This window comes from Leucopleurus acutus (genome assembly GCF_964270905.1).
Source record: "Leucopleurus acutus genome assembly, chromosome: 6".
Lineage (NCBI taxonomy): Eukaryota > Metazoa > Chordata > Mammalia > Artiodactyla > Delphinidae > Leucopleurus > Leucopleurus acutus.
The window spans coordinates 27,202,593-27,223,231 of record NC_139149.1 but is presented as its reverse complement, the minus strand read 5'-3'; the positions used below and the strand labels follow the sequence as shown (position 1 = coordinate 27,223,231).

Here is a 20,639-nt window from a genome sequence, read left to right as displayed (position 1 = left end):
GAGAGGGAACTGGAGGAAGGCAGTCAAGAGGTACAAACTTCCAGTTATAAGGTAAGTATGTACCAGGGATGTAATGTACAACATGATGCATGTAATTAACATGGCTGTCTGTTACATAGGAAAGTTGTTAAGAGAGTAATCCTAAGAGTTCTCATCACAAGAGGAAATATTTTTCTATTTCTTTAATGTTCTATGTAGATGAGATGATGGATGTTCACTAAACATACTGCGGTAATCATTTCATGACGCATGTAAGTCGAATCATTATGCTGTATACCCTAAACTTATACAGTGGTGTATGTCCACTATACCTCAATACACGTGGAAGAAAATAAATTTTTAAAATGCCAGTTCCCCCAAAAATGAATAAGTAGGATTATGCAAAAAATTGCAATTCAAATGAGATTGAAAAAGAACATGACTTAGAGGTAATGACCAAGCCTTGTGAGCGGAAAGGTGTTTCCAGAATAGCAGAATCAGCATCACCTGGAAAGTTGTTAGACATGGAAATTCATGGGAACCACCCCAGGCATACTGACTCGGAATTTCCGGGCTGGGGCAGAGGATCTGTGTGAAGATCATTGACCCAGAGGTTAGAAAAGTCTATTTTTAATTATTTTATATAGTGCCTACCATCTTATCAGGGAACACTGTGTGACTACTGAATCCTTTGCTGCACCTATACAGTACGTATTTACAAAAGATACTGAGAGCTGTAAACTCCTCGACGCACTGATAGTCTGGTAGACATGTTTGGCCTCAGAGGGTAGGGCACATACAGGAATTCAAGAAGTAGTTTTAATTAGTTAATTGGTTTTGCTGAGTTTCTTTTCATTAACTGCCAAATCTATTTACTTAACCATGTTTAAAAACATTAGTGAGCTTATTTCACAATAAATAACGTTTTTATAGCTAAATCAAAATATAAATTTCAGAGCATTTTGTGGATATATAACAGAAACATATTTTTGTCTCAGAAATACTGGTGGGTTTTTTGGGAACTTATTTTTTTGTTTGTTTATGCGTTTGGCTCTAAAGAACTGTCCTGGGAAGAAAAAGAAGAAAAAACAACAGTGAATTGGTTTCATTAACATATGTCACACTGCAGACTATCAAGGAGAACTTGGTAAAATAATGGCCAATACTTAGAATCCATGAATCCGCACAATTATACAATAATGGTGTCCTTTTTTCTCAGGAAATGCACACTGAAGTGCTAATTAAACTTCAGGCACGCAGATCCAGCTTGCTAACTTTGCTATAATCATGACCATGATCACCATCAAGCACCACTTAAGTACCCGTGATGTTGGGGCATTATGCCAAGATGCTGCAATTTATTAAAATGATGCAACGTATCTGGAGATAGAGAAAACACTCAGGCATGAGTCCTGATTACCTTTTTTTGTTTCCCCCATTCTAAAGCCTTTATTTACACTTGAGAGCAGGGTGCCTCTGAGAAAGAACGAGGCCATTGTGGTCGGATAGACCTGAGTGACCGTGGATAAGTGTTCTAACATCTTAGCAAAGTGCAGTTATGAAACTTCAGCACGGTGTCAGCTCCCTAAGATGTGCTCAGTGACAGTATTGTTGTTGTTGTCCGAGCTATTATTATTACTATGAAACGAAGAAGGAATAGAAGCAGTTTAAAAAACAACCTTCTCACTTCATGCTGACAGGCAAGTGACTGTCTGTGTCATCTTCCACAGACACATGAAAGGAAGTTAAAATATTCTCTCTAGCTCCAATTTCTAAACACTCCAAAGTAAAGTGATTATGTTTAGAGAAGCAGACCTTAAAGGAAATTGCCTCCAAGAAACCTGAAGAAGCAAACACAGAATGCCAGGGCCATCACAACATTGTATAAAATGCTCCCAAGACAAATATGTTAGCTCAGTGGCCAGATGCCTTGACTTAAGGGGGCAACGTTTTCATGGCAAAGTGATTACAGCTTGATGGAGTCTTCTGTGAGCAAATTAGAAAAAAAGAAGTGAGGAAGATAATGACCTCTGCAATTAATTAAACTTCTTCAGGTTGCTAATTCTTCTGCAGGTTGATTAATAAAGAGTATATGCTGCCACACTTTCTAAAGTGTCAATGTATGTCCTCAGTCATGGAATAATCATACAGACAGCTCAAACAACTAGCTTTGTTCTTAAAACAAATGTTGCAACTTAAAGAAAGAGAAGTAGTGAGTCTAAATCTACCTTAATTCTTCTAAGATAAGTGAGCCAAGAATGTGAGATCAAAGGCACTGGCTCCATCAGACAGAATACAGCTCATCCCCAGCTCCGTCACTTAGTAAATGTGAAACTTTCTGAAAGCTACTTAGCCTTTCTGAGAATCAGTGTCTTCGGCTGTCCAATGGGACTGGTAACAGGAGGTACTTAGCAGGATTATTGGAAGAGCTAAAGGGAATCATTCTTACACATGCCTTGCACAAAATAAGTCCTCATGAAATGTGAACTCTCATTATATTCAAGTTATACACAAAATAAGTGTATAACTTAGTAGGACGAGCATTCCACTCCTACAAATTATCCTTTATTGGTGCCTCTTTATCTTTTTTTTTTTTGCGGTAAACAGGCCTCTCACTGTTGTGGCCTCTCCCGTTGCGGAGCACAGGCTCCGGACGCGCAGGCTCAGCGGCCATGGCTCACGGGCCCAGCCGCTCCGCGGCATGTGGGATCCTCCCAGACCGGAGCACGAATCTGCGTCCCCTGCATCGGCAGGCGGACTCCCAACCACTGCGCCACCAGGGAAGCCCCCTCTTTATCTTACTACTGTATTGTCCTATCCCCAAAGAACAAGGAAAATCTCTTTCAGGAATAGAATTATAGAACATCAAAGATAAATTTTCAATAATTAATAAGGAATCAACAATTAAAAACTGCCAATATAAGGTATTAACTAACTTCAAAAATATTTTCCAGGCAAAACATTCTCTGACGTAAATCATGCCAAAGTTTTATTAGGTTACTCTCCCAAGGCAATAGAAATAAAAACAAAAATAAACAAATGGGACCCAATCAAACTTACAAGCTTTTGCACAGCAAAGGTAACCATAAACAAAGTGAAAAGACAACCTACAGAATGTGGGATGGGAGACAATATTTGCAAGCAATGCAACTGACAAGGGCTTAATTTCCAAAATATACTAATGGCTCATACAACTCAACAACAACAAAACGAACAACCTAATCGAAAAAATGGGCAGAAGACCTAGACATTTCTCCAAAGAAGACATACAGGTGGCAAACAGGCACATGAAAAGATGCTCAACACCACTAATCATTACAGAAATGAACATCAAAACTACAATGAGTTACCACCTCACACCGGTCAGAATGGCCACCATTAAAAAGTTTACAAATAACAAATGCTGGAGAGGGTGTGGAGAAAAAGGAACCCACCTACACTGTTGGTGGGAATGTAAATTGGTGCAGCTACTATGGAAAACAGTATGGAGGTTCCTCAAAAAACTAAAAATATGGAGTTGCCATATGATCCAGCAATCCCACTCCTGGGCATATACCCAGATAAAACTATAATTTGAAAAGATACATGCACCCCTATGTTCATAGCAGCACTATTTACAATAGCCAAGACATGGAAACAATCTACATGTCCATCAACCGAAGAATGGATAAAGAAGGTATGGTGTATATATATACAATAGAATATTACTCAGCCATCAAAAAGAATGAAATAATGCCATTTGTAGCAACATGGATGCAACTAGAGATGATCATACTAAGCGAAGTAAGTCAGAAAGAGAAAGACAAATACCATATGGTCACTTATATGTGGAATCTAAAATATGATACAAATCAACATATCTGTGAAACAAAAACAGATTCACAGATATAGAGAACAGACCTGTGGTTGCCAAGGGGGAGGGGGACAGGGGAGGGATGGATTGGGAGTTTGGGATTAGCAAAGGCAAACTGTTACATACAGGATGAATAAACAACAAGGTTCTACCGTATAGCATAGGAAACTATATTCAATATCCTGTGACAAACCATAATGGAAAAGGATATGAAAAAAAATATATGTATAACTGAGTCACTTTTCTGTACAGAAGAAATTAACACAACACTGTAAATCAACTACACTTCAATAAAATTAAAAAAAAATATTTTCCATTTTCATACAAAGATTTCCACAATCTTTCCATAAATTGTCAGTATCACCACTGAAATCAAAGTATCCTAATTCTTTCCTTCCCAACATTTGAAGCCATAAAATATGCTCCTCATCCTCATTTTGATTTTTAGCTTTTTAGGCAGAAAGGTTAAGTCTAAAATATCCAACGTTATCTTCTGAGATTATTAAGTCGAACCACGCTACGTGAAGAATATTTTGTCATACTCCTCTTATGCTTCCATTTTTTTTTGAAAAAAAAAAAAAGAGGAAAAAGGCAAGTGCTTTAGACTTAAAAAAAAAAAAAGGGTTTTTTTGGTCAGCTTTGGAAGAAGACCATGGCAAAAGAACACCTCATTTTGGGAAAATAGCACAAGGCAAAAACAGATCATCACTAACGGAAGCTAAATCACACAGTGGAGTTAAGCGACTTAGATATATTGATTCTGCAAGGGTAAAAATGGATTAGAACCAACAGATTATAATGAGGATCATTTTGGTACCAAAGAAGCCCCTTTAACAATAGGCGTGCATTCGAATCATAGTGTGATCATTACAGGCTCATTTTCCTTGTTCGTGTTCCCAGGATAAAGGCCTTAAAGGAAGCACTGGCATTTTAAATTGCTCGGTTTCACTTGTTGAATTTTTTTTTTTTCTTTCTTGGGCAAAATTATTTTCCCATGTTATGAGAAGAATGCTTTGGAGAGCAGCACTGTGAAAGTGCAGAGAACAAAAGGGGTGGCAGCCCTGGAGGATTAGGCCACTGACAAGGGAAAAGAAATTACCTGTGGGCATTTGCTCCAAGGTCCCCACTCAGACATGACACATTCACTGGGACACAGAAGAGAGCAAGACTGGGTTTCTGAGGGAATTTCATCCTGGTTGCAAAGGCTGTTATCCACGGCTCCCCCTTCACCATCGGCAGCATTCACGCATCTGCAAAGCAAGATCACGAGATAGCTTGATCGTTTAAAACACTGGGGAGTAAATTTAAAATAGCTGTGATGTATCGTAATTACTTACCCCTCAGAGATAGTTAAACATAAAATAAGACCAGCAGAGAAACCAGGAAAAAAAATCCTTTCTCAGCCAGTCCAGCTTTACTGAGTGATAACTCAGGGCAGAGCCCTTTATTCGGCAAAGCAGAAGACAAGGGACAATTGTCATCTTTGAAGAACTCTCCATCTAAATAGAACTATCTACAATATATTTACTCAGGTCTTAGTACAGAGACAATTTTTTTTTTTGCGGTACGCGGGCCTCTCACTGCTGTGGCCTCTCCCGTTGCGGAGCACAGGCTCCAGACGCGCAGGCTCAGCGGCCATGGCTCACGGGCCCAGCCGCTCCGCGGCATGTGGGATCTTCCCGGACCGGGGCATGAACCCGTGTCCCCTGCATCGTCAGGCGGACTCTCAACCACTGCGCCACCAGGGAAGCCCTTTTTTCTTTTTAATTGTAACAAATCTTGAAGACTCTCCTCTGAATAAATCCATCACTTTGTAATAACTAGACCTTTCACAGTTCCCGTGACTCTCTCAGACCTTTCCTAGACTTCTCTTTCAGAGCATCTAAGCTTCCCTAGTTTTTGTTTAGTACAATTAAGGTCATAGCAAAGTTATGCAAAAAATAATTGAACATATTTTTCTTTCAGGTATTTTCTGCATTTCAGTAAGGAATTTTCGTATCATAAACCAAAGGGCAATTAGCAAGCATTTTCATGCAGCAATTGAGCACATGCTATATGGATGCACATATTGTAATTGCTCTGAGATAAGAGCTGATGAAGATGAGATAAATAATCATGTTATTGATTCAATCAAATTAAAACCAAAGTGTTATACTACTATATACCCGCCAGAACGGCTTAAATCAAAACCATGGTAAATATCAAGGGCTGGCAAGAATGTGGAGCAATTGTAGCTCTTCTCACTCTGCTGGTTGGAGCATAAATGCTTTGGCAAACTACTTGGCAGTATCTACTAAATCTAAACATATATATACTATGTAACCCAACAATTTCACTTCTATTTATATACACAAGAGAAATGTGTACAAATGTGGACCACCCCCCCAAAAATAAAACCTGCCTGCAAATGTTCATAGCACCACTATTTATAATCAACTGAACTAGAATCAACAGTAGAATATCTACAATATTTATTCAGCCACAGTAAAACAGAGAAATATATTGTGATAAACTCATTGAATTAAACGCTATAAAGGAATGAGAATTCATAAACTACTGTTGTATGAATGGAGCTCACAACCATAATGTTGAACAAAAGAAGCTGGACACAAAAGAGTATAGTCTGCATGGTTCCATTCACAGAAAGTTAAGAAATAGGCAATACTCATCTATGGTGTCAGAAGACAGAATAGCAGTTACGCTTGGTGGACTGGTTGATACCCAGGGGCTTAGGTAGTCCTGGTAATACTTTGTGTCTTGGCCTCTGGGTCGGTTACACAGGTGAATTTATATTGTGAAAATTCATGGAGCTGCCCCCTATGCTGTGGGCATTTCTCTGCATTTATATCATATCCCAATTAGAAGTTCATATTTAAATTATTTTCTCAAAAATGTTTAACAAAGACTCGCTATATATAAGTCTCTTTTGCTAGGTGTTGGGATACAGAGATATTTATTACTAATGATTCATTTCATAAATATTTTGAGCAGCTTACTCTGCACCATGCCCTTACTTGGGTGCGGGGGTACAGAATTGAAAAAAAAAAAAAAATAGGGACAAGATCCCTTCTTCTTCCAGTGATAATGATCAAGGTAAAGGTGAAAGCGACAATGATGATGAGCTAAATGATGCCATGTGCCGATCTGGTAATTTCCGACACAAAGCCAGAGCCAAGGAATAAGCATTTTAGGAGGGCTGCGCTGGAGACCTTTTGGTGCTCCCCAAATCACGCTATGCTGGAATGAATTACCCTATGCATTCTGAGTTTCTTTTCTGCAAACAATATTTTTTTTTTTGATTCAGGAAAACTGCGAAGTAGTCTATCAGCTGGTGCAAAATAAAATAAACTTTATGAGGTGCTAAGTAATACAAACTTAGATATTGTATAAAGCAGGTTAACAGAGGACGGTAAAAGGAGAGAAGATGTCGTGCCTTCTAATATAGGGAGGCAAGGTACAGAGTCATCTACGGACTTTAATTTCTTTTGTGGTAATAGTCAATAGTGGAAGGAGGGACCACGAAATGGCTTTAATGTCTTTCCCTGGGCAAACTTAAAAGCTGAAAATTGCTTTCCTTCTTGCCTGCACACTCTCAGCTGATGTTCTTTTATGATTTCACTGAAAAAGAAGAGGTAATACTTCTGGTCAATGGTGTCCAGTTGAACACATGCATTAGTCTTTGTTCACTCCCAATAAGCCACAAAGACAATAGTAAAGGAATTTGTTACAAAAAGACTAACAAAACAAAACAAAACAAAGGAGGGAGGGTAAGGCAGTATCCTACAAGGACAAAGAACATGGGAGAGGACAAAGGCAACAATGGAAAATAGATGGGCTAGTGGTAACTGACTTAGCACACCCAGAAAACTGATTACTAAGCCTTCAAGGGAAGAGAAAGAAAGTCACTCCATTTACACATCAGAACACATGGAAAATTCAGGCATTTACCTTTGGAACTGTGAATGAAGGTGAGGTAGAAATACTGGAGGATTTATTGACAGTGTGTTTAAGAAGTACCTAAGCTCTCAAATCCCAATTCCGCAATTCCCAGAGCTAGGTGATGGCCCCAGCCCTGCCCCTGCAGGTAATTGAAGGTTTATTATCTGGAGAGGTTCACAAAACAGGTCTTTGGATTAGAGAACACATGGTCCAATTAAGGATGGGAACATCATATTGAAAAGAGGGTTTAAGGAGAAGTTAACATATTGAAAAGAATGACTACTACCTTAGTGACTTAAACAATGCACATTTATTATTTTTCAGTTCTGTAGTATAGAAATCCAACGTGGAACTCACTAGGCTAACGTCGGTGCTCTGGCAGAGCTGCATTCCTTTCTGGAGGCTCTAGAGGAGAATCGTCTCCTTACCTCTTTCATGTTCTAGAAGCCACCCCCATGCCTTGGGGCCACGGCCCCTTTCTCTGTTTTCAAGGTCAGCAGCCTTGTATCTCTCTGTGTCTTGCTTCTTTAGTCATATTTTCTGTTTTTCCTTTCCCATCTCCTCATCCACTTTTAAGGACGCTGGTGAATAAAATGTTCCCATCCAGAGGATCCAGGACAATCTAATCTTTCCATCTCAAGATCTTTAACTTAATCACAACTGTGAAGAATCTTTTGCTATTTAAGGTAACATAGTCACAGATTTCAGGGGTTAGAATGTGGATATCTTTGGGAGCCATCATTGTGTCTACCACATCAGCCTTTTTTCATTGGGTTTCCCAAATACTGGTTGCTAGGATTATCTGTTTCACATGTGATTTAAGAAGAGCGTCTTCTAGGGGTCCTGACAAGCACAAGAGTAAAGACTTAGAAGACTGAAATTGAAGGTGTTCCCAAATGAAAATGCCCCTGTAGTTACATATCCTGCATCACCGATTTCCTTGCCATATCTCCCTTTGATCATCACCTTCATTTCCACTCAGGCTCATTACAAAACTGCTTTAAAGCATGTCTATATTTGCTATCTCCACACCCTCTCTCCTCTTCCTCCATTATTACCTCTTGGACTTACTTTAATCACACTTTTACTACCATTCCAGAGAAAACGCATATCAAGATCATCAACAGAGTCTCCTTTGCCAAACTCAATAGCCAATTATTATCTTAGTAAACTTCTCAGAACCATTTGAAACAACTGATTACTCTTTCTTTTTTGAAAAACTCTCTTCTTCCCATTTTCTTGGTCTTCCTTCTAGTTGACTGGCTCTTTCCCAGTCTCATTTGTAAGAGCTTTCCCTTTGCTCTAATCTATGAATATCTGTGTTCCCCAGGGCGCAATTTCTTTCTTTCTTATCAATATATTTCAGATTTATAGCTGACGCCTAATTTACACCATTGCTCTCTGAACTCCAATCTGTCACTCCAAGCCTTCTCAGTTGGAAAGCGAATATCTCAAATTTATTGTGTTCCAAAGCTAGCTTTTGATTTTCTCTCTCAAATCTGCTTCTAATATTTCGCATCTCAACAAATGACACTACCATTCTCATGATTGCTCAGGCCCTGAAACCTAGCAATCATCTTCGATACTTCTCTTTCTTCCACATTCTACAATCACTTTATAAGCAAATCCTGTCATCTGTACCTTCCAGATACAGTCCAAATGTGACCACCTCACCACCTTCCCTAGTACAAAGCCCGTCTAACCATCAGCCTCTCTCACCTGGAATTCTGGGATGTCAATCAAACCTTCATCCCTGCTGCTGCTTACACACCCCAAAATTCCTTCTCTATACTCTATCTAGCAAGGTCCTTTTCAAACGTAAATAAGAGCATGTCATTCACTCTGTCTCAGACCTCCCATAGCTTCATGATGCTGTTAGAAAAATACACTTTAACCTTATTTTAGAAGACTATACAATTTGAGTACTGACACCAGCCATATGGGACGTGGTGTAATCCATCTTGTTATAACAAGCCGAGAAGGTTCCTGCTTTGGAACTCCTTCCCCTTGGAATTCTCTTAATAGAGATCTTTACATTCATTTAAGTCTCTCACATTTTTCGGGTCTCTGCTTAAATATTTTGCTGACCAGCCTCTCCAAAACAGTAGCCTCCATCACACCAATCCAATTTTATTTTTTTCTTGGCATTTCATAGCAAAGACATTCCATTATATAGTATTTTATGCATTTATTTTTTTCCCTGCTGCTCTAAGTTCTTTGAGGACAGTAACTTGTTTTGTTCACTTTTGCATCCCCAGCACCTGATACATAGAAGGCAAATATTCATAAATATTTTTTGAATTCATAAATGACTGCTGTCATGTATGAACCATGAAGATGTCCTCTAGTTTGGAGGTTTCATCAAAGATAAACGGATAAACTGTTTCACTCATTGTAACACCATTTTATTAAGGTCGATAATGGTTTGGAAAGCAATATGGCTGGAAAACCTGCTTCACATATACATAAAGTATGCAACACAGTGAGTCTGCATTAGTTAGCTAGGGCTGCCATAACAAAATATCACACGCTGTGTGGCTTAAACAACATACATGTAAGGTTTGAGGCTGAAAGTCTGAGATCAAGGTGTTGGCAGGGTTGGTTTCTTCTGAGGGCTCTCTCCTTTGACTTGTAGATAGCCACCTTCTACCTGTATTTTCACAAGGTTTTTTCCTCTGTGTGTGTCTATGTCCTAATCTACTCTTCTTATAAGGACATCAGTCAGATTGGATTAGAGCCTGCCCCAATGATCTCATTTAACATTAACTACCTCTTTAAATACCCTGTCTCCAAATACAGCCACATTTTGAGGTACTGCGGGTTAGGACTTCGATACATAGATTTGGGTCAGGGGGACACAATTCAGCCCATAACACATATCTAGTAGTTGTGTTATTTTTATTATATCAGGCTTCATCCATTTGGGCTGAGAGGCATGGCTTAAAGGCCCTCTTGTTCAAGTGTGTTTTTCCTCAATCAACCTGCCACAATTCTGCCACTAGCAATTTATTCTCTTAAAGCTTTCCTTTCTCTCCTGAGACTTTGCTTTAATACTGCTAAGAGGCCAGGCTGGGATGAGAGTGAGACGTACCACAGCTCATTTACACATATTACTTGATAAGCTAGCCGGGTCAATCATTTCTCAAAGCCATGAGAAAATAGGACGGAAGAGACACAGATTTACCATATGCTAACACATATATACGGAATCTAAGAAAAAAAAAGTCATGAAGAACCTAGGGGTAACACGGGGATAAAGACACAGACCTCCTAGAGAATGGACTTGAGGATATGGGGAGGGGGAAGGGTAAGCTGTGACAAAGCGAGAGAGAGGCATGGACATATATACACTACCAAACATAAGGTAGATAGCTAGTGGGAAGCAGCCGCATAGCACGGGGAGATCAGCTCGGTGCTTTGTGACCACCTAGAGTGGTGGGATAGGGAGGGTGGGAGGGAGGGAGACGCAAGAGGGAAGAGATACGGGAACTTATGTATAACTGATTCACTTTGTTATACAGCAGAAACTAACACACCACTGTAAAGCAATTATACTCCAATAAAGATGTCAAAAAAAAAAAAAAAAGAGACACAGATTTTGAAGAAAAAGAGGTAGACGCCCAAGTTTGGCAGCCTGAGCAACTAGCCCCCAGGGGAACAGGCAGTGTGAACAAAGGGAAGGAAAGACAATTTGTCTATTAACCCTTTGCCTGGGTTGGTGATCAGGAGCACGTCTATGATTGTGGTAGCAGCTATTTCTTCCAACAGGCTTACCAGTGATTTTGCAACATTGGGACTAGGTAAGACTCAGAATTGGTGGGTATTGAATTACTGAATCAAGTAAGTACACTGGTGTTGAATAACAATAAACACATAGAAGTAAGCTCTGCCTTGGCAACTGACTTCATAGATAACTCGATAGGGAGTTACCTGCTTTGGGCACCGTGTGTCCACTTGAAATGGAACTTCCTAAATCTAGCAAAATGATACACTATGCTCATGCAGCTGAATAGTTGACCACACTGGGTTTTCTTCTTGATTTTACATACTAAATCATTGTTTACGATTAATATTTTGGCTTTTGCTTATTCATTCTCTAACATTTACTGCTATTTTCCTCCGTTGGTAATAAAATTATCCTTCTTTCTTCCCAAATCATTTCTAGACTTTTTTGATGAACTCAGGCCAGCTGTTTCCTTTGCACCACTGCTATATTTACCAAACAAAAATGTTAAACAAACTCCCTCAGTAAATAACTGAGCATTCACTAAATTCTTTCAGAGCTGTGTTCTTTTTATATTAAAATATATCATTACTGTTCATAGGTATTCTCATATTAGTTTCCAAGGCCAACAGTGGAAATTATTAAAGGCCTTAAATTGACCTTTCAATGTACTGACATCCAAAATTAAGACAATGCCCATCAATTTTACTAACACAGCACAAAAGAGAGACATGGCATCACAGTCAGAATCACCTAATTTGTTAGCAGTGGTGGCCACGTATCACTGCAGGGATGTGGGCGTACTCCATGCAGTTGGTTTTTCCACTGGTATCATTTGCAGGAAAGGTTAAGGATTGTGGCTGCGATGCAGACGGAATCCCACAATATACATGGCAGCTCAAGGCACCTATACTTCCAGGGATACTTAAAGATGACCAAAAGCCAGAGGATACTGTGTGAAATCAGAGTGTACTTGGATAAGCAACACTGTTGTCTTTATAAAAATATATAAATTCCACTGCCACATTTCCCCAGTGTCTCCATTTCCACACACCTGATTTTCCTAGATTGCATTCCGCCTCCACAGCGCAGGGACCTCAGCTCATTGTGGATTTTGCATGGAGACCAGTGTTCTACCACCCAGGAATACTGATTGCACTCACTGTAACACGGGACTGCCTCGTGTACCTGTCAAGAATAGGAAAGGAAAAGAAAATTATGTGGCACTATCCAAGTTATGGAAAAATAGCCTGTCTTTTAGTAAAGTCGGCTGAACAGAACCCGAGAACAATACTCTGGCCCCAATAGCCAAATTGCGTTCCCCAAAAGCAAGATACATTTGGCTTCTCTGAAATTACTGACTTACCTAAAGAAACATACAGGGGAAATCAACTAGAATATGATGGCATGCCTTTGCAGAAGAGACCAAAGGACAGTCCTTACCTACCGCCAAGAACAGGAATTCCATTACCTTTTCATGTCCTCAAAGAGCTCACACAGCATCTATTAAGATGGTCCAGCTCTCAATTATATGGTATACTGTATTCTCAGATGTACTTTACAATGTCAATTGACACAAATAGAGGTAAGGCAAATTTACTCTTGAATATAAGGTTCTTAGAAAGCAAAAGGAAAGTGGTATTATTTGCACCAGAAATTTCTTTTTATGTGCCCAAATGATCAATGCTAATAGGCAATCATTTAGCCTTCTGGGCATTGTGGCTTTATATGAATTTAGAGATGTGTAGGGTGTTTTCAGAGCATAGCGAGAACACACAGACACACACATACACAAGACAAACACACACATGTTAGAGGCTGGGCATGATTACTGACTGTGAATATATAGAGATTTATAGTAGAAACAATACAGTCAATGAATTCTTAGGTTACTTCCTATGCATTTATTTGTGATGATTTTCTCCTGAAATTTTATACCATTGGGTGGTCAATTGAATTTGCCTCTTCAAGACTGAATTTAAAAGGCGTTACTCCTCAATAGTGAACACAGCGTTCTCCCTTGGTAAGAAAAAAAATTGTTGTGTCATATGATATGTTACTCTAGATCACAAAGATGGCTCTAGTGTAGCATGCCGATGAGTAGTGATTCAACCTATTACCAAAATAGCTAATTAGTGCTTTTCCTTTTAAACAAGGACTTCAGCCCCATGCCTTTCCTCCCCCTTGCCTTTCCAATTCCATAAAATTGCAAATGATGACTAGGCTGTGCTATCCAAACAGAACCATTACTTGCAAGTTTCCACTAAATGCAAGGGAAAGCACTATGTAATGGGATAACCAGAAAACAAGATTGGAGCACTGTCAGCAGCTGAGATGGAAATCAGATGAGAAAAGGTTATTGGCGAGACTACATCTTAGGAATCACAAATAATGTCAGAATCTATTTTTAACTGTGGGGCTTCGATTTGGCTCTCATGTAGAGCATACAACAATAAGGGAAACCGCAAAGTGAAAAATGTGTGAGGGCAAAATGAAAGGAGATGGGAAAATAGAAGTGGAAATGGATGTGAGGAAAGGAAGGAATTAAGTAATAGAAGAATCACATTTCATGCTGTGAATGCTGACAAGAATGGAATGAAAGGGTCAGAAGCAGTGCCTACATTAGAATAAGGAAGTAATAACTTGGAAAGGAAAAAAGTCTGCCCCCTAAAACTCATAAAGGTAAGAGAAAAAAATCTATGAAAATGAAAAGACGTGACCCGAATCTAAGAGACACCAGGGAACGAAGCTCACGACAGTTGAGGGTTTAGCTGACCCAGCTTCACCATGGAAATTAAGCTGTCACTGAATTTACAGGTTTGTCCTATAAACACTTCAATATGTATCAGACAATTTAAAGAAAGCTTTTTGGCTTTCCTATGAGATATAAGAAAGTCTGCTAAAGCACTTTGCACAAATGGGGGAGATGAAGAAATTAATTAAAAAAGTAATTTTTCCCACAGCTCATGCATGAATCCGAGAGCAAGCGGATAGGATAGACTCTGAGATGGACCTATTTTTCTAAAGCTCTCGATACTGAGCAGAGCTTACACTTTCCCCCTCCCTCCCGTATAAAGCCCCAAGGTCAGATGGAAAATGAAAAACTGTTTAGTTGCATGTACCTTTGATATACACATTTGAACACCTGGTCAGGTACTGGCTTACTGTTTTTATTCTCTATGCCCCAGTGATCTACATCTGTAGCAGAGTCGCTAACCTCCTCGCCAAGCTCCTGGAAGGCAGGGAGCAGGTCTGCGTAGGGAGATGTTGACCCACCTTCTTGAATAACGGTGTAAAAACGGGACCTCTTGAAGGAGATTCTCCATCACATGGATTTACCTGATTCTTTCCCCAATGTGTCTGCCATTTTAATATTGCTTATACTGTCACTTCTGGCTGACAAATCCCTACCTTCATCCAAAGTCCAAGTGACTCCCACCACTTCCACAAGGCCTTTCCCATGACTCCATTTGGCATGTCTTTGGTACTCAGTGAGAGTTTCAGTTTTAAGCAGATTTGTAGCCAGATGTAGTCAGGTGCCATGTGCAAGGCTGGGCCAGTGGTGGCAATTAGGGCCACGTTGTGTGGAGCTCGGGGAGGAAACACATTCAAGGAAGTCATCACCTTGACTCCTCTCTATGTGTCTCCTATTCTCTCATCTACTTGAGCTTTTCTGCTAACTTTAGTCTTAATGTCTCCTTTGTACTATAAATCATACTGAAAGAATATGCCAGGAGAAAAACAATGTGAACCCTCTACTCATAGATACGCTTCTGGTTATAACCAAAGCCAGACCCGGACTCTCAGTGTTTGTTTATATGACTAGCTGGCTTCTTAGGAAGCCAGGGACTATGCTTCTACGATGTCTGCATTTTGTAAAACATTCAGAGGAGGGGGTGATGCCCAATGAGTATTTGTTGAATTGAAACCAATTTTTGAAGGGGCACAGATTGCTAAATGACCCTCACTTAATTTTCTAGAGAAAACAGGCTCATAAATGGAATGTAGAAGGGGTGTTTTACAAAGCTCAAAGGACAGTAAGAGGGAACAAAAATGAAACCCTTTTCTTTCCATTACGGGGCTTTGGTGAAGAACAGCCATCATTACATTAGCAAAAGGTGCTGCCTGACGATTTCTGTTATGGGAAAGAAAGGCTGATCCTAAAGAAGTGTGAGAGCTGTTTGTTTAGAGATCTTGTTCATCAGGCAAGGAATCTTACCTAGAGGATCAAAAACACCCACAAGAGGCAAAAAGGCAGCAGGCCATCAAGAATAAACATTGACTACCCAGATGCCCAATTTCTTCTCATGTCAGTCCTTTATGTGCTGGCTATTTCATACGGGTATCTGGTTGGCACTTATTATAGTTTCATAATGGAAATGTGTTAAAGCATGGACTTTATCGGGGAATCATGCGGAAATGTTCTGAAGGAGAAAAATGAGCCATGGGAAAGTTAAATGAAAATCATTTCTAAATGGCACAAATCAGGAAGAAAATAACAGGGTTTAACAGGGCCACCGATGCTAAGAAATGCCACTGAAAAATCTAAATCCTCTGAGAGAAGTAACATTTCATTCTCCTGGTAATGAGTCCTATTTATTACTTCTTTATTGGGGAATTGTTTTTTTAACATCTTTATTGGAGTATAATTGCTTTACAATGCTGTGTTAGTTTCTGCTTTATAACAAAGTGAATCGGCTATACATATGCATATATCCCCATATCTCCTCCCTCTTGCGGCTCCTTCCCACCCCTCTAGGTGGTCACAGAGCACTGAGCTGATCTCCCTGTGCTATGCGGCTGCTTCCCACTAGCTATCTATTTATCTATTTTACACTTGGTAGTGTGTATAAGTCCATGCCACTCTCTCACTTCGTCCCAGCTTACCCTTCCCCCTCCCCGTGTCTCAAGTCCATTCTCTACATCTGCGTCTTTATTCTTGTCTTCCTCCTAGGTTCTTCAGAATCATTTTTTTTTTTTAGATTCCATATATATGTGTGAGCATACGGTATTTGTTTTTCTCTTTCTGACTTACTTCACTCTGTATGCCAGACTCTAGGTCCATCCACCTCACTACAAATAACTCAATTTCGTTTCTTTTTATAGCTGAGTAATATTCCATGGTATATATGTGCCACATCTTCTTTATCCATTCATCTGTCGATGGACGCTTAGGTTGCTTCCATGTCCTGGCTACTGTAAATAGTGCTGCAATGAACATCGTGGTACATGACTCTTCTGAATTATGGTTTTCTCAGGGTATATGCCCAGTAGTGGGATTGCTGGGTCGTATGGTAGTTCTATTTTTCGTTTTTTAAGGAACCTCCGTACTGTTTCTCCATAGTGGCTGTATCAGTTTACATTCCCACCAACAGTGCAAGAGGGTTCCCTTTTCTCCACACCCTCTCCAGCATTTATTGTTTCTAGATTTTGTGATGATGGCCATTCTGACTGGTGTGAGGTGATACCTCATTGTAGTTTTGATTTGCATTTCTCTAATGATTGATGTTGAGCATTCTTTCATGTGTTTGTTGGCAATCTGTATATCTTCTTTGGAGAAATATCTATTTAGGTCTTCTGCCCATTTTTGGATTGGGTCGTTTGTTTTTTTTTGATATTGAGCTGCATGAGCTGCTTGTAAATTTTGGAGATTAATCCTTTGTCAGTTGCTTCATTTGCAAATATCTTCTCCCATTCTGAGGGTTGTCTTTTTGTCTTGTTTATGGTTTCCTTTGCTGTGCAAAAGGTTTTAAGTTTCATTAGGTCCCATTTGTTTATTTTTGTTTTTATTTCCATTTCTCTAGGAGGTGGGTCAAAAAGGATCTTGCTGTGATTTATGTCATAAAGTGTTCTACCTATGTTTTCCTCTAAGAGTTTTATAATGTCTGGCTTTACATTTAGGTCTTTAATACATTTTGAGTTTATTTTTGTGTATGGGGTTAGGGAGTGTTCTAATTTCATTCTTCATGCCTGTGCCCATGGCAGACATTACTAGTCATGTATAGTGTTCTTTTTCAGCATCTTTTCCTACACTGAAGGCCAGGCAGCCACTACCAACAGATTGCAGTACGTGTGTGCAATCCTGATTGATGTATATTAGAGAGAGTGGGCAGCTGGACCAGCAAGACATCCCTATGACACCAGATGGGGGAAGGGGTGTATTGCCACAGACCCAAGGAAATAAAATTTTATAACATCAACTTAGGTTTCCACACGTTCCAAGAGAAATTAAGGAAACACTCCCATTTACCATTGCAGCAAAAACAATAAAATACCTAGGAATAAATCTACCTAGGGAGACAAAAGACCTGTATGCAGAAAACTATAAGACACTGATGAAAGAAATTAAAGGTGATAGAAACAGATGGAGAGATATACCATGTTCTTGGATCGGAAGAAACAACATTGTGAAAATGACTGTACTACCCAAAGCAATCTACAGATTCAATGCAATCCCTATCAAACTACCAATGGCATTCTTCACAGAACTAGAACAAAAAATTTTACAATTTGTATGGAAACACAAAAGACCCCAAATAGCTAAAGCAATCTTGAGAAAGAAAAACAGAGCTGGAGGAATCAGGCTCCCTGACTTCAGATTATACTACAAAGCTCCAGTAATCAAGACAGTATGGTACTGGCACAAAAACAGAAATATAGATCAATGGAACAGGACAGAAAGCCCAGAGAAAAACCCACACACATATGGTCACCTTATTTTTGATAAAGGAAGGAACTGTGTTTTTATAATTTTGTAGTTCTAGAGTCATATCATAAACTCATTCATTTAGTCAGTCTTTTAATATTTATTAAATAAGCCTTTGCTCACTGTAACTGATCAATTTAACTAAGGACTGTTTTCTGAAATTACTCTCCATCTATGGACTGACGGGTATAAACTTGGAAGCAGGGTCTCATTGGGGTTCAGCAGGTATCATTATTGCACATCAGAGTCTTAGGGTTCAAGGGCTCAAATAAAGCAAATAATCCAACAACAACCAGAATTAAAAAAGAAAAAAAAAAGAAAGAAAGGAAAAGTCATGGCCTCCAATTTTCTATAGAATAAATTTTTGCTCCAGTGAAGCTGCCAGTCAAGGCCCAGGTAGAAAACTTCAGGCTTGAGACCTCCATGCTGGGCACTGTGCTGCTTGGAACTTGAACATCAGTTCAAAGGTCCAACTGGGACTAGAGATTCCTGCAAGGCAGAGCCAGGGTCTGTCCCATTGGAATGTGAGAGGAAATGGTCTCTAGGAGTGGTAAGATGGGTAAAGCACTACGGGCTTCCTTCTCCCGCAAAAGGTTGTGAGTTCTCAGCCAAAAGTGCACAAATTTGCCTCTGATTAGGTCTACGATTCTCATCCCTTAATTCAAAGAACTTCCCTGCTAGCCGTTTTCTGCTGGTCTATACTTTCTTTCTTTCTTCCTCCAGGGCTTACTCTTTCCTTTCAGAAGGGTCCTCTAGGCTACACCTTCCTTCAACTTACCAAATTCTGTCCCTTTTCTTATTCAGTCAGCCGTGAAGTTATGCTCTCCTCCATTACGACTTGTCTTACTGGCTGGAAATTATCACATTTACACAAATAATCTTTTGTTTCCATTTCTGTTCATCATGCATTTATAATTTGTTTGTGTACAACGTAGTGTATATATGCAATGCTGAAAAGTTCAGTTCTAATGCAACTGCAGCCGCGTGCTTTACAATGAGCCCACCCGTCACTAGTCCTTGGTCATCAGTGGTTACACAATAACACTCTGTGGATCTTTATGGCTTATACAAGACATTCCACGTCTTAGGTCTTGATCATCACAATCATTTGAGTTAGAAAATGTTGGTGTGATCCCTATTTACAGGTAAAAATAACTGAAATTTGAAGAAGCTAAGTGAGTCATTTATGGCTTATAAGTGACGAGGCTGGTGCTTAAACTGAGATTATTTGAGAATCCCACCCTGGTGATGCCAAGAGTTCACTGGCTCTGCCTGTTTAGCTTGTACAAGCACATCACCATGCTTCGAGAGCCAGTCACTATCTTTTCAATGATGAAGATAATGCTACCATTTATCAATTCCTGAAAAAGGAAAACCAAGAGCTGAATATTCAAAGATGTCTATACAGTAAATGATGCATATTACTTTATGTAGAAAGGAATACTGCCTAAGCGATTCATTCCTAGTCTTTAGGTATGGAATATCTTTTCACAATTTCAAAAATCCAAAAAATGTCTCAGAAAACTTGCAAATTTAAAGCAAGATTAGGCCTGTGTCTTTTGAAAGGTTGCAACCCTTTGTGTGAAGATGATGGGTTAAAACAATATTCCACGAATGGTTTTAAATTGGTATCTGTGGGAAAATCATTATGCCTGTCATTTTGCGCTATGAGTTGCTCAAAGGGCAGCACCTGGAGTCAGGATTTTATGGAGATCTGGAGTCTGGTGATCCATAATATAGGGTGTGGGTAACTGTCAGTTTTAGCCCAGATGTTCAAGTCTGAGGCCCTGACTAACCTCCTCTTCCCAGATGTTTTCCCACACTACCTCCTTAGCTTCTTGAGAATTCTCTGAGCTTACCATCATCCCTGGTATGTAAGATTCGCCATTGGTTTTATTTATTTATTTATTTATTTATTTATTTAATATTTTTGGCTGCGTTGGGCCTTCGTTGCAGTGAGCAGGGGCTTCTCATTGCGGTGGCTTCTCTTGTTGCAGAGCACGGGCTCTAGGCACGTGGGCTTTAGTAGTTGTGGCTCACGGGCTCTGGAGCGCAGGCTCAGTAGTTGTGGCGCACAGGCTTAGTTGCTCCGTGGCATGCAGGATCTTCCTGGACCAGGGCTCGAACCCACGTTCCCTGCATTGGCAGGTGGATTCTTAACCACTGCACCACCCGGGAAGCCCTCACCATTGATTTTAAACATGCATTATATATTTTCTTTTCAATTTTGATGTTAAAAAAATCTAAAAATGAACTTAATAATGCTGAATGAGTTTTATTTGCAAGATTTATTGACAAAGTGTTGAACTTTAAAGCCAATGGGAAGTTTATTAAAATAATGACCATGGTAGTTTCATTCCCTATCTCCTAAGTATAGTGGTTTCCAAGCTCGCAGATCCGAAGAACTGTCACATTGTTGCAAGGGGCCCGTGAGTGCA

The 20,639-nt window shown here is 39.6% G+C and overlaps 1 protein-coding gene across 1 annotated transcript in view; it reads right to left on the bottom strand.

The window, feature by feature from the left end:
• Positions 1-20,639, bottom strand: part of THSD7B (thrombospondin type 1 domain containing 7B) — a gene marked incomplete at its 3' end in the record, with an annotated part of 763,972 nt that overhangs the window by 92,317 nt on the left and 651,016 nt on the right. The window contains exons 15-16 of the mRNA XM_082841629.1: positions 12,550-12,683; positions 4,932-5,082 (exon numbers count right to left, since the gene is read on the bottom strand). Of these exons, the coding sequence (XP_082697755.1) occupies positions 4,932-5,082; positions 12,550-12,683 (285 nt within the window). The remainder of the gene's footprint in view (positions 1-4,931; positions 5,083-12,549; positions 12,684-20,639) is intronic.